Source organism: Nesoenas mayeri (assembly GCF_963082525.1).
Source record: "Nesoenas mayeri genome assembly, chromosome: 3".
Classification (NCBI taxonomy): domain Eukaryota; kingdom Metazoa; phylum Chordata; class Aves; order Columbiformes; family Columbidae; genus Nesoenas; species Nesoenas mayeri.
In genome coordinates, this window is record NC_137544.1 from 43,601,157 (window position 1) to 43,615,137 (window position 13,981).

The 13,981-nt window shown below is 37.0% G+C and overlaps 1 protein-coding gene across 3 annotated transcripts in view; it reads right to left on the reverse strand.

The window, feature by feature from the left end:
* Positions 1-193: 193 nt before the first annotated feature.
* ASCC3 (activating signal cointegrator 1 complex subunit 3) overlaps positions 194-13,981 on the reverse strand; it is a 267,877-nt gene continuing 254,089 nt past the window's right edge. For all 3 annotated transcript variants that reach the window (XM_080341877.1, XM_080341876.1, XM_080341878.1), the window contains 5 exons: positions 9,646-9,797; positions 8,984-9,134; positions 3,010-3,216; positions 881-1,056; positions 194-782 (listed from right to left, as the gene is read on the reverse strand). In XM_080341877.1, coding sequence (XP_080198003.1) covers positions 635-782; positions 881-1,056; positions 3,010-3,216; positions 8,984-9,134; positions 9,646-9,797 — 834 coding nt within the window. In that variant the 3' untranslated portion in view covers positions 194-634. The remainder of the gene's footprint in view (positions 783-880; positions 1,057-3,009; positions 3,217-8,983; positions 9,135-9,645; positions 9,798-13,981) is intronic.

Here is a 13,981-nt window from a genome sequence, read left to right on the forward strand (position 1 = left end):
ATATTTTATACTATTTATCATGCCTTTATAACCATATTCACTGCATATATAATGAATGTAAATTTGTGAAATTTTTCCTTTAGATTATCGCCTTTAAAATGTAGTATGTGTAACAGGATGATTTTTTTACTATATATTTCATGTTTTACACTGAAATGTCTAATGCAAAACATTCTTATGGAGTTATTTTTATTGAAATAGAACACATCCATCAACCTTTTCAGCAGTTCTTAGAACAAATTTTGTATTTTTCCCTATAAATTAAAAAAGTTGACTATTTAAACTACACTAACACATAGGCTACAGAACACTTTTCAAAATTAAGACTATAGCCTTAAATTTGTGCAAATTGCAGTATCTTTTAGTCTTTTATTTTGATGTGTCAAAATTCAGTTAACAATACAACTTCTGAAAGAAGAAAGATGAAACAAGAAAAGACAAATCTTCATAGAGGAATAAGGCCACTGTGGCTAACTCTGTGTTCCCAGAGTCAATACAGTAGTCACTTTATATTTCCCACTTGACTTGAGGTTTGAAGTTGATTCCACTAAGGCAAATGCATTTTTGGATGTCCAGAATGACCAGGTGGCTTCGCTGCAAGACCAGTTCTTTTGAGTGGACTTTTCAGATCACCTTACTTCAGAGCCAGGTGACTGACAGCATCAGACGTCTCTGTTGTGATCTGTGCTGATGTACCAGCGGGTATAATGTTCAGGTAAATATCATACTGCTGGTCCATGCCAAGGTAGCTGTCACTCATGAGATACAATGTGTAGATACACCTAAAAGGTAGAAAGCAGAATCGTTAGTTTGGAAATTAGGTGTTGACTACTTGGAAAAGATGAGCATTAAGAGAACTTAATTTGTAAATTTGTCATACTTTCCAGGAGTTTCTGGAGTAAAAAAAGCAACAGAAACGGTATTTCGATTTCTGACATATCCAGTTCTCTTCAGGGCGATGAGTTCTTTTTTATCAACTTCTCCCAATATCAAAAACCATCCTTCATCTTTAACTTTGGGGAATCGAGGAGCCACTGCCTTACTGTCTTGCTTTCCCTGTTGGGGAAAAGAAACAGTTTAATAAAACTAGAAATCACCTTTCCAAAATGCCTTGATTGAAAAACAGGTCAAAACCACATTGTTGTGAATTTTTAGATAAGATGATAATTTAGCCAGACTAAAGTATTTTTGTTATTTCTTTCCAGATGAAGGTTTTTTTTGTTGTTGTGTGGTGGTTTTTTTTGTTGTTTTTGTTTTTAATAAAATCGTGGCTCACAAAGAACAACCCAGAGTACAAGATACTATTCTACTTATTTTGTGAGCTATTACAACTTGAATGGAAATACTGTTCCCTTTTTGTAATTTCATCTAATATATTCCAAATGCCATTCTCTGCAGAAGGGTTAATTGTAAACCTCGTGTCTTTAAAAAATGCTAAACAATATTGTTCAAGATTAATATAAAGACAAAAACAGCACTTGAAGTCTTTATTTGAGGTTGATATAGCAAAAAGAAAGATTATTTCAGTGATTCTTTAAGACAGTGACTTTGCTCCTGAAAGCTGAAGATACAGTGATGAGCACTCCATCAGCATTCATCTTGTGTTCTGTAGACAGAAAAGCTTTACTGAAGATTTACACAGAAGAAAAAGCACCATCGTAGCAATGAAGCTTCAGAAAGAGTTTGATCCAGCTGTTTCTTACAAAAGAGGGATCAAATTCTAGGAGAGCTTTATAAAACGGTGATCACTGCATGAAATGCTCCTGCTCCCTTCTTTTCAGTTGTTTCTTGTTAGGAAAAGTCTCTGTCAGTAACTGGCACAGCAAACAGAACATTTTATGGAGGAGCTTTGACCCTTTTTCCTTCCTACAAATGAGAGGGTGTCCCCTTGAAGCTATGGTGAACCTGCTGTAGTCAGGATAAGAAGTCTTTTGGGGAAAAATAATACTTTTCAAATATAATTATTTTACTAATGTAAGTTAACTTCAGGATTTACAACATTATTATTATTCTTTTTATCAAAATGAAGCTGTCTTAAGAGTGTCAGAACCAACATCTAAAACTCTTCTCTGCTTTTATCTTGAACTCTTCTTTGTATCTTAACAAAAATGCTGATAATTTTTCTTAGTTGTTTGAAATGTTAGAGAAATTCATTAGCAAAATGACAATCATGGTGGTCCGTATGCCACCCATGGCATGCAAATGACCAAAAGAAGTGCATCTATAGGTGACAGCTACAGTGTCAGCAGTGCCTGATTTGAGCACAGAAGGAATGGTCAGAACTCTACCAAGAGCCGACAACCAGGAACAGTGAGTTACTGCTGCTGCTTCCAGCAGCTGGAAACCTGTTTCTGGCTTGGCCCATGAATATGACCCAGAGGAAATGGGATGTGCTTTAACTGGGCAAAGGGGTGGGACTGAAATTTGGGTGTGGAAAAGAATTGAGTGCAGAAGTTGCTCTAGGAGCTGTTAAAAAAAGCTTCACATGCATAATACGAGGAAAACATCCTCAGCAAAGGTCTGGGGACGTGTTATGAGTAGAAACAACAGGTATAGGTATGGCTCTGGTGTGCAGTTTGGAGGCACATGGGAGAGTAATAAGGAAGCTTAGAAATGGGTTTGGGGAAGCAGGATGTGCAACAGGATGAGTGGTAAGGCTTTGGGGCTGGCAAGTACTTAAGTACTGCCTCAGAAGTTACAATCTCTGCTGTCACTGCTTATGGTACCCATGCATATGAACTTTATGAGTTTCTGGTTTGTAAAAAGTGAGAGATTTTTTTCATTGACTGGAACTGGTCTAGGATTTTACATTAGCTGCTTATTTTCTATCCTGTTGCAACCTGCAAAAACATTTGGTTCATTACTAACACAGAAAAGGCTTTGAAAGTGTTTATAATTTACATAATACTTAAACTGTAAGACTTGTTATGCTGCATAAAGCATTATTGATAATATAAATCGATTATTGGAAACTCGTGCACTTAGGAAGGAAATGATAAATTAATCTACCTGATACCCCATCTGGGTTCTCTGCAGATTTATTTGGAGCACATACTCTTGATCAGCGTGTAATTTGATCCATCTTTTGTCGTCTCGTGTGTCTGTTGCCAAAGTGGGAACTGGCACTTCGTTCTGTGGTTGAGCTGGGTCATCCCAACAGCCCTTAATGCTCAGGCTGACGTTCAGAATTGGCAAACGGCACAAGAAATTCCAGGCCTGTAGAAAAAACAGATCCCTGTGGATTACAAGACAATCTATACAACACAGACCATTGTCACTGTAACAATAACAATTCAATGTGCAGCCTACATACTCATTCTGTATTCAAAATATTTTATTATGTTTTAGAATATCATATATAATTGTAAGACTTTCTGTCATAAGCATAAAATACTTTTCATTAACCTCTTACTCTACCTTCTTCTAAGCAAATAAAAGAAATGTGAAACTCCTCAAGCACTCACTAAGATTACTGATGTCTGAACAGAGGAAAAATTCCTTACCACTCCCGATTAAAATATTTTTTCCCTATAAGCCACTTAAAAACTAGTATAATTAAGTTTTAAATGAAACTTCCTTAGCATAATCCATACAGAACAAGTCACTGCAGTGCTAATTAGCAATGCGCAAACCTCAGAGAGTTCGGAGGATCAGTTCAGATAATTAACCAAAAGTTCAACTGCATATCCAGAGTTATCCTGAGCTTTTTTTTTTTTTTTAAGTTTTCTTGTATCGATATTCACAAATCCTCCTTCTTACAATCCTCCTGAGGAATCTTAACTCTCTGTGGTTTCTCATGAGCTGCAACAGGCCCTCAGCTTTCTGTCAGCCTTGTACAGAGAACTGGTGTTAGAGGGATACGATTTGTGTCAGTGAACATGACACTCTCTTCAACCTTAAAGATGGATCCTGAAAATGCAGCCCTATGTACCTCTCAGTTTGGTCTCCATCAGACAAGGAAAAGCAGCACTGAGAAGCTGTGACAAAAATGGAGGGGAGCAACGCAGGCTTCCATTTAGTAAAAAGAAAATCAGCATGTTCACTTGATGAAATTTGTTAGGAAGACAAAATGGAAAAATGGGCTGTGGAATGGAAGCAGGGATTTGTGGCCTCACAATGGGTAAAAAAGATAGACGAGGCTGGCACTGGGAGAAAAATAAACAAAAAAACAAGAGCCACCCTCTGCCCTTCCCTTCTTCCCCTCCACCTCCAAACCAAAACAGGAGTCAGTGCTTCACCCATGTTTTCAAACAACACATATAAAAAACTGGAGGGTGGGAGGAGAAGAAAGATGAATATTGGTCTTGGTAAAGAGCCTGCGGATGTCAAAATGGGAACATGTGTGAAGGAAGACCGTAGGCATAGTTGTGTGGGCAATACTGGCATGGAACAGAATGTTTTATCTGGAGAAATACTAAAGTATATGTTATTTTTCATGTATCGGTTTGACCATTTTGTGTTGCAACAAAACCTATTTTCATTTAGATTGTGCCTGATGAGTGTCTGCTTACTTTTTTCTGTGCTGGAAGGCACAGAGTCCTCATAAAAATTCAGTTAACTTTTTAGAGTCATCATTGCCATGGTTCATACTGACAGTAATGGTAGATGTTAATACACAATTAGGGATATGGCAGTCAGGGTAAGCAACCAACACCCTCCCTGCCAGGTAGCTGTCCCCCTCTGTCCCCAGGCTGTTGGCACTCCCATGCTGTGATTCATTGTGCAGCTAGATGGATCAGCTTGCTAATCATTTTGGTGACAGCATGAACTTAGATCAGCTTAAAGCTGATTGTGGAAGCATATTCTCTAATCCCGCGAGCACTCTGAATAAGCATGAACCTTCGGGGCTTCTGAAAGAAGTGCTCCAGCCTCCGCCCCTGCTGGCACAAGTATTCGCGTAGCCGCTTGGCTACAGGCCATTTTGACTGTCAGTGAGAAGGTTGATATGATCCCTCCTCCCTTCGTCCCCAGATGCTTGTTCCCACCTCCTGGCCAGAACCAGCAGCAGCATTTGTGCAGCTGTGTAGTCCGCGGGGTCAGGAGAGGTGACAATGGCACGAGGAGGGCAGGGCTGCCTGTCTCGGCTGCAGCACAGACTTAGGTGGGATTAAAATGGCTGCATTACCACAGCCTAGCTGAGCTAAATGAGAAAACTGATTTAAGCTAAAAACTAATCTCTCTTCTCTCTTCTGTGTGCTGCATGAACAGCTGTGTCTGTTCAATGGAGAAGGTGGGGAGGGCCAGCTGTGAGTACTCAGCAGAAGAACAGCAGCAGAAAAACAGGGGACACCGATGAATTGCACTGATTTTCTTAATAGTGCCTTAGCTAGGAAAGGACAGGAAAATTTAACAGAAAGTGAACAGTTAGAATGTTAAGGGAAAAGAAATCCCTCTTTGTCCCAACTCTGAAAGGGGAAAAAAGGCAGAACCTTGAAGATGAAGAAAAACCACCACAGACATTCTTAATTAATTAGTTGTTGCCAGGATGTTGCTACTTCTAACACACAAGACACCACTAAAATCACCTCCATCAGATCACACTGGATAAGACAACTCGTGTAGTAACACCTTAACTGGCAAATGATTTTCTGCTTCGTGTAAAGGTTTTTAAGATGCAGTTTGTGGTGGGAACTGTACAGACCTACAGTGTGGGACTCTGCATGCCCCAAAGCCACGCACTTCTGCTGTGTTCAGCAGAGGCACCATAATATATACCAACCCAGTGATCTCCCCTTTGGTTATTCTTTAGATATCATCACGTGGAAAACTTTTATGTGTAGTATCTCAGAGGACAGGGCCTGTTACAGTTATGTCAGAACAAAGTTTAATTTCAGCAGAGATCATAATGTATTAAGTCCTTCAGTGGTGTTACCTGTAGCTCTGTTGAAGATTCTGATTTGGTCTGTTTTATACCATACAAACCCAAGACTTTCTATTTGTCCAAGGCTGTCATGTCCTCATGACGCTGTTACAGTGCAAACAAAACAAAGTAACCCTGAGTAACTTTCTGATTAGATAAGAAAGTAGGTGTAATACATCATTCTCCAGGCCCTGTGTATTTGAAGATTAGAAGGCAAACTTAGTACTGCCTGATCAGTGTGATACAGCAAGGACAGCAGACAGCCTTTTTACCATCCATGCAACATGGAGAAAATGAAAAAATGGTTTTCTTACTGAGGAATATTTCAAGCAGCATCAGCTGAAAATGAAAAAGAAGATTATAGGAACACAGATGCTTCTAGAGTAAAGGCAGCTAATACCACAGCAGGGACAATATTTTTTTCAATCTTGAGGTTTCTTTTTTCTTCTTCAATAATAAAAATATCAGTTTAGTATTTTAAGAGGTGCCTAATGCTTAAGTGACTTAGAAACTGAAAAAGATTTAAAAGATTTTTCAGTTTCTAAGAAGTATAATCCAGAATATGAAAGAAATATGATTCAGAACGAATCACTGAAACAAACATGGAGCTTAGGCCAACGATCAGAGTGACAGTCTAAACAGTTTTTTAATTTAGGCTGTCAGCATTTAAAGCCACACTGACTTTCAATGAGGTTTAGGATTATAACTAACTTTTGGAAAATTAAACTCAAGCTCCCGTGTCATTTTGGTATTTCTTGACAATTTTACCGTTTTATTTTTTTTTGTCTGTATAGGATGACATAAGCACATATTCTCTCCTTTTAAATATATCAACATGCCCAATGTGTGCATGCACATATATACTATACATACATATACCTATCAAACCCACAGATTCAAACCATAATCACCTAAGAAATTCTTCCTGAACCTTTGATAACATCATTAACATTTTTGCCAATAATCTGCCTCTCCAGGACTTAGCCTAATATTCCAAATCCATGAGCAGCTTCAAGAGCTGCTATTTAAAAATTAATTACCAATCTGCTTAAAAAAACATTTTCTTCTTTCCAAATGTGCAATTTCTTCCTTTTCCTGTCTCCCTCAGATTTATGTAAAGCTCAAGCTTTACCAGTTTCATGCTAGTAACAGGTTTAAGATACAGGTTCAATATACTGTGAGTGAGATGTAAAAGGTTTGTTAGGAAAAGAGTGGTTTTGGCAGTTTAGTGGTGTATGTACTTTATTTGTCTTTGTTTAGGTTTGGTTCCAGAATGTTAGGCTTAAACTCTGTAATCTTATATTATTTCTTTATAGAAAATGTATTATAAAGGTGCATTATCTATTTGAGAATGTTTCTTTTGGTTGGCCCCTGAGCGTGCATTGAAAGACACTCAACAGGCAGTCTCAATATGAATTTTAATTCTGTGCAAGGTATCACAATAGTTGTTTTGTTTTGTGTTTGTTTTTTTTTTTTCCTGAAAAAAAAAGCCTTAAAGGATATAAAATGTTAGTATAAAGGTTTCACATTTGCAATGACCTGCATAATACGGTCATAACTTTGCTGTACCAAACATGGCCATTCCCAACTCACAGAAATGAAACTTTCTCTTTACAGGATGCTAAGGCGTTATGTTTTTCCCTCTTATATGCATCTGTATTTACAAACATAGACATATAGAGGCATAGAGTCATTCACAGTGTGAACGTACACACCACATACACACAAGCTATTTCTGAAGAAACTGCTAAGACATTTCAATACCAGCCAAACATATTTATCTGAGGATTAATCTTCATCTATTGAATCAGACGAGAACACTGCCATGCATACAATTATTTAATTAGCAGCCAAATCCTCTGCCAGTCAGCAGCCGTTCCAGGCATACTGATGGGGCAGTAGATGCAAATCTCACAGTAGTACTGCTTTTTCTCATTACTACTGCAATTAGCACTTAAATTGATGCTTTAAACATACTAATTTCTGGAATAATTCAGGATTTGTATGTTACCTGGGATCGCCTCACTGCAGAGACGACACCAGATTGCTACGCAAATTGAAGCACTTTTGAGCCAAATAACCATCATCATATCAGACAGAGCCAATTTGCATTTGCTTTTAAAGATAACAGAATGGCAATTTATGCAAATAAATTAAGTAAGTTTACTTCTGAGTTCTCCCTGAACTAATTATAACAATGTTCTAATTTTTTATCACATCTAAAAGTTGGACTGAAATCAATGTGTATTATGTTAGAAATCTGTTGTTAAAGGAAGCCTTGTTTTGATGTCAATACTTTTTCTTAATTCAAAATTTTGATGTTAATTTAGTTACAAATGCAGATGTCTGTTATAGACGTTTAAGTACTTTTCTTCTTGTTTGCATACCAGTAAAAGGTTTAACTGAAGCTGAACAGTCAAATACAGGACATATTGCTTTCCTTTTAAATATTCAAATAAAAAGCATTTGAAGTATAGCTTTTGAAATTTTCATCTTTCATACATTTATTTGAAATCAATAGGGTTAGCATTTGATGAATACTATGGAATATAGCTGCCCTTTGCTGGAAATGGCTTGAAAACCAAGCTGAAAATAATGCTCTCTCAGCCTCAACATTTTGAGATAGTATTTTTTTCTTCCTCCTGTGAAGTGTGAAAATTTCATCTTCTTTTTCCATTTCAATAGAAAATGAGTGCTGGGTCTTTTACTAAGGGTACTGTCAGAAGAAAATAGTGTTTGACAGACCACTTTGGAAACCAGATACGATGACATTTGCAATGCATGTATTCCTAATGCGTAGCTGGCTATGAAAAGGTGGATAACACTCAGCAGATTGAGTGACCTAGAGAAGCATCTTTAGAGCAAGGAGATGTGGTAGTATCAGCCATAAACCAGGCTCTGTTACTGGTTAGCAGGGAATAGGTGAAAATAACATTAAGGAAGCAGGCAGAGAGGAAGCCCTGTAAAGCTCAGCAGCACCTTGAGATGAGAGCAACGAATGTGTGGCACTTTGTACAGAACATCACATGATGTCTGCTGAAGGGAAGTGAGCAGAGTATTTCTTTTCCCAGCTACTCCTCCTTTCCTGTAGCACCAATAATGATGACTGATCAAAAGTATTACCTGTGAAATCTGTGCTGTTTGCAGCTCACTGTCCACAATGGAAGCAAAAACATGCTCTTTTCCTTCGCAGGCAGCTATTAGTTCGGGAAGACACTCGATCGGTCCTTGGTAACCTCCACGCACGCTCTTCCTTTTGTGCTGGCTCCACTTTCTGATATACACAACAAAACATATGTCCAGGGAGGAAAAGCAAACATTTATTTTCAGTTTCTTTGGTGGTAAAACTTGATACCGGTTCCTGTTATTAAATGCTGGTCATTTATTTTTGGGAAGCATTAATTACTGCATCATCTAGGCATCCACAGAGTTTAGCATTATCTATGACATTAAGGTGGATACTAATGTATTTTTATAATGGATTAAAATGCAGAGATAATTAATATACAAAGTTAGATTTGTTAGGACTTGGAGCCCTTCCAGTAATCTCTTGTTAATTTGTCTGGAATCATGGTTCTCAAAATAATCTGTGGGGGTTAATTAATCAATGAATATTGAAAAGAGAAACAGAAACTCCATTTGGGAAAGCATCACTGTGAAAGAATGACTTCTGCTTCTGGTGTATTAATGAACGTTCGCAGGCACAACAATGACATTCAAACACAATCAGCAGTCAGAGGTGGAATGAAATTACAGACCTGCAAATGCTTAGAAGAATTACATACCGAAAAAGGTAAAGGTGGTGTAGCTCTATATTGGGCACAGTAAGCAGAGAAGAGTCGTGTATCCATCTGCCCTGAACCACCATCTGCACCAGGTTGGTTATATTCAGAGCAGTCACTAGCCAGCCATGATGTGCTGCAACGTCCAGCATTGCCTAATCAAAGGAGACATATACATATAAAAAAGAGAATTCAATTATAATTGAGTACCTGGTTCATACAAGTAAAAGCATTCTTTTAATGTTTAACATACAGGAATTTCTAGGCCTTCAACATGGGAATTTACTTCAACCTCTACTGATGGCAGCAGGCACCTTTTGAATTAATCTTGGAAAAAGATGGATTAAATCCTGCAGCAGCAGCATCAACTCTTACCCTTGAAAAGGTTATTTATACCCCATTTTTAGGGGTGAAAGCAGAAGGTGGGATCTTTTCCTCACAAATAACCTCTCTTTGACATAATCCAACTCCGAATGAAAGGAATAAATCTCAAAGTTTACTGTAAAGGAAGATGTTTCAATTAACTGCAGTATTGGTTTATATTTTGACATCAGAGCTTTGCCAGAATTGCATAATTATTCAGAAATCCTTGAACTATTTAAGAACAACAACAACATACTTACATTTGTTCCAAAATTACTATTGATGTCACCTCACCAGTAGCAGTTATTATTCACATTTTAACCTAAGGACTTAAAAAAATTCTTGAATTCGACTAGACAAAAGCCCTAAAGTTTAGCTTAATGAACATTTTTGAGGTTTTGTTCAACACTGACACCTATTTGAAATCTTGAAGAAAGATTACAAAATAGCTAATAGTTTAGCTAGCGTGGGTAAGAGCAGTCAGAAATAACATGGATTTTACCCTTTCCACTGTAAACTGTTTATTGTCTTGAGAATGTGAGATGCTTGGCTGTCTCTCTTTTGGCATCTCTATCCCAAATTTTTAAAGCTTTCCCAAAGTACATTAAAAAATCCAAGCAAACATAAAAACCCTATCCAGCTACACACCATGCCACAGCATTAAGGATCATCCTGCCTTCCACATCTCATGAGGTTCTGTTCCATTTCTACTTCCTATGTTGTAGACAATACAAGTAAAAGGCATCCTATAAGTATCACTAGCATGAAGATCTGTATCTGTAGAATTCATTATGGACTGGGCACTGCAAGTGGCCCTATTGACATGAAAAAAATGGTCATCTGGCTTTTTTCCTGACTGGACTTAAATTCTGTTTGGTTAGTCTGAAAGAGAATTTAAGAGTTCTTCCAAAAGAGAAAGGACCAAACATGAGCTTTTGGTTTCAACATACTATTTAATAGTAAATGTAGTTATTTGAATATATAGTATTCTTTTCACCCTGTCTACAGTACATTAAAATGGTTATTATCATTTATAGAATCAACTCAGCTGGTGAAGAAAGTTATGCTATAATGTTAGTTGTCCTGCTTATTTTGTTGTTTAATAGCATTACCATCACAATAAAGTGTGGGTCTTCATCACAAGACTCTAATTCAGTAGAAAGTAACGTATTTAAAAGTGGTTTGCCATACAGGAAATTTGAGGCTTGATTAAAATACTAGAAGATGTTTTTTAAGAAAGCAAGAAAAGAGTCTGGTATATTGAACAGTATCAACACTTCTTTAAATACCATCTTCTTGATATTCGGAGAATTGTAGTTTGATTTAAGGACGAGGCTTAAGATGTTTCCCTGGGTTTTTCTTTTAAAGACAAATGATATTGTTTGATACTTCCTTAGACAGCAGATACCTGCATCATTTTAACTTATTTTCCAGCCACTAGTGTAATGAGGAGAAGCTGTCTATGTAGGTCTTTACATTTAATCAAATGTTTTACAGACAAACAAAAGGCAGCATTTACTTAAGGCAAACTAAACAGTGAAATCTTCTTTAAACAAAGGAGTTGTTTACACACGCGGAGCTATTTCAATTAAATTACACCGATTCTGGAGAAACACTGCGTTTAAAGACACAAGTTAGTTTCAGTCCTGGCCAGTCACACAGTTTATTTTAGCAGTTTACAATGCAATTTCAACAGGTTTTATTCCAGATCAGGATGATAAGATCAGTGACACAGAAAAATATTTAGCGTTACCCTGTATTATACAAATGTTGTCTCATTTCTTATGAACTGTGGATAAAGCGCCTTTCAGCTAATAAAGACCTACATTTAACATTTAACTTGTCTTTTTTGAAGAAAGAGCCATAGCACCCTCAAACACTCTAATAACATTCCTACTAACCCTAGAAATAGTACCTCCCAGCACAACATTAATGGTTTTCTTTTTCCTGTCTTTTCACTTGGCTTGCCAAGGTGATTTCCAGGTATGATTATTTTTACCAAACATGAAATAAAATTATGTTAGAAATCACATGTGAAAGGAGCAGTTTCACAACCTGTAGATTTATGTGCTGGCTCACATGACTTTTAGTCAGATAAAGAGGGAAAATGTTCTCAGCATGTATCAGGGTGAAGTCCACCTTGTAAACTTCCAGAGCAAATCTCTCTTTACCTACTTCCACATTTTAAAACATATTGAAGCCTACACACAGGGTACAGTCGGTGTCTCTGAGCATGTTGCTGAGACAGTATGGTATCTCTCTCCTGCTCTTCACTACCTGATTCTTGTTCTTTCCCTTTCTGCTCTTCTGACATAGTTTAAAACCTCATGTTCCTCAATGACGAGAACACTGTATATATGTGAAGAACAATGGGCACATAGAAATCCTGTTTTTTCTATGAGCAGCAAAAAGAACACAGTAAGTTGTATTTTTAGTCAGCCTGAAGCAGTGGTATTTTTATAAAATGCTTCTGAGGACACATGCATAACACTGTTTTCATTGTGTTCTTTTTTTTTTTTTTAAAAATCTATTCCCCTAACCCTACCTCTTTTAACAGAGGTTTGAAAAGGGGAAAGGAAGAGACAAGATGTAAGAGAAAGATAAATCTAAAACAAGCTATACACTGAAATTAACTGGAGGATCCTTTCACATAGAAAATCTCCTAGAAATTGATAGAGGCCTACAGACAGATATCCCGTAGGGAGCAAGGAAAGCCTGTGTGTGTGAGACTCTGTGTTCCACATTGTTATAATGAATCCACATGGCAAATCCTCTTTTCCTCCTTATTTTCTGCTTCTTCACCCATAGAATTTATTCACATCATCTCTATCTGGATGTGAAATCCAAGACAGTGACATTGTGAAAAAGTCAGAACAATGGTAAAGTTGCCTTGTTTCATCCGCTGCCTTGGAAACCCGCACATGTCTCATTTTCCGCTAAGTGTAAAACACACAGATGCTTGATACTTAAGTGGTTATTGAAATTCCTATAAATACTCAAAGTAACAAATTGAATCATTCCTCTGTCTCCAAATTAGCTATACAAAATGTAGAAACTAAATAAAGAAAATAATATAAAAGACAAAAGAAAAAATGGCAAGTAATTAATATTTATGTTATCTGATGAATAACATTTAGTCTAGTTTCTCCAGTTGTTACTTGTTTGGTTTGTGGTTGATGTTAAGTACAAGCCAGTATAATTTTCTAAAAAACTGTGGCTTGTTCACATTTATTTGGTGAAGAAGTAAGTAATTTCTAAATACCTTGTAGCTGACAAGACTGGAACAGATTAAGAATATTACTCTAAACTGAGAAAGGGCACAAATTGTTTATCTGCCTTTCTAGCCTCAGAATTTCATGCCAACACAGGATAATTTCATCACAGAGAAAAAAATCAAGAGAACAGGACAGTGAGTGCAAGAAGTGATGCAACAAAACTATAAAGATGCTTTTACTTATATCAAAATGCTTTTTGGTAAACCAACAAGTTAAAAAAAAAAAAACCACAAAGCCCTAAGCCCACCACTTAACCTGAAGTAGAAAACAGGGGGTAAATAGATGGAGTCAAGGAAAATATTGCTTGTTATAATGAAAAATATGTTTACTACCATATCATTTGGGCCCCTTCCTGCACTTCGGGGAATAAAAGCAGAGGCCTACACTGAGATAGATGAGCATTAGCTTTTAAGCCTTTCAGGTGTCGTATTTGGACAACCATAAAGTAATAATAGCAATCAGTGACATATCCTTTAACATTTTGTCTGTCATTATCAAAAATAGCTTGGCTTTTACCAACATGGGAAGCAACTAGCTATAAATAATGGCAGGGACAGCACAAAAATCCTGATGCTCAATAACTGATGTAGATATACCTGCTAGGTATTAGCAAAAATTTTCATTTTGATGATATTCAGAATTGAATGTCAAAATGTTTGGATCAAAATCTTGCTATTTTCTTCTTCATTTCAGCAGTGCAT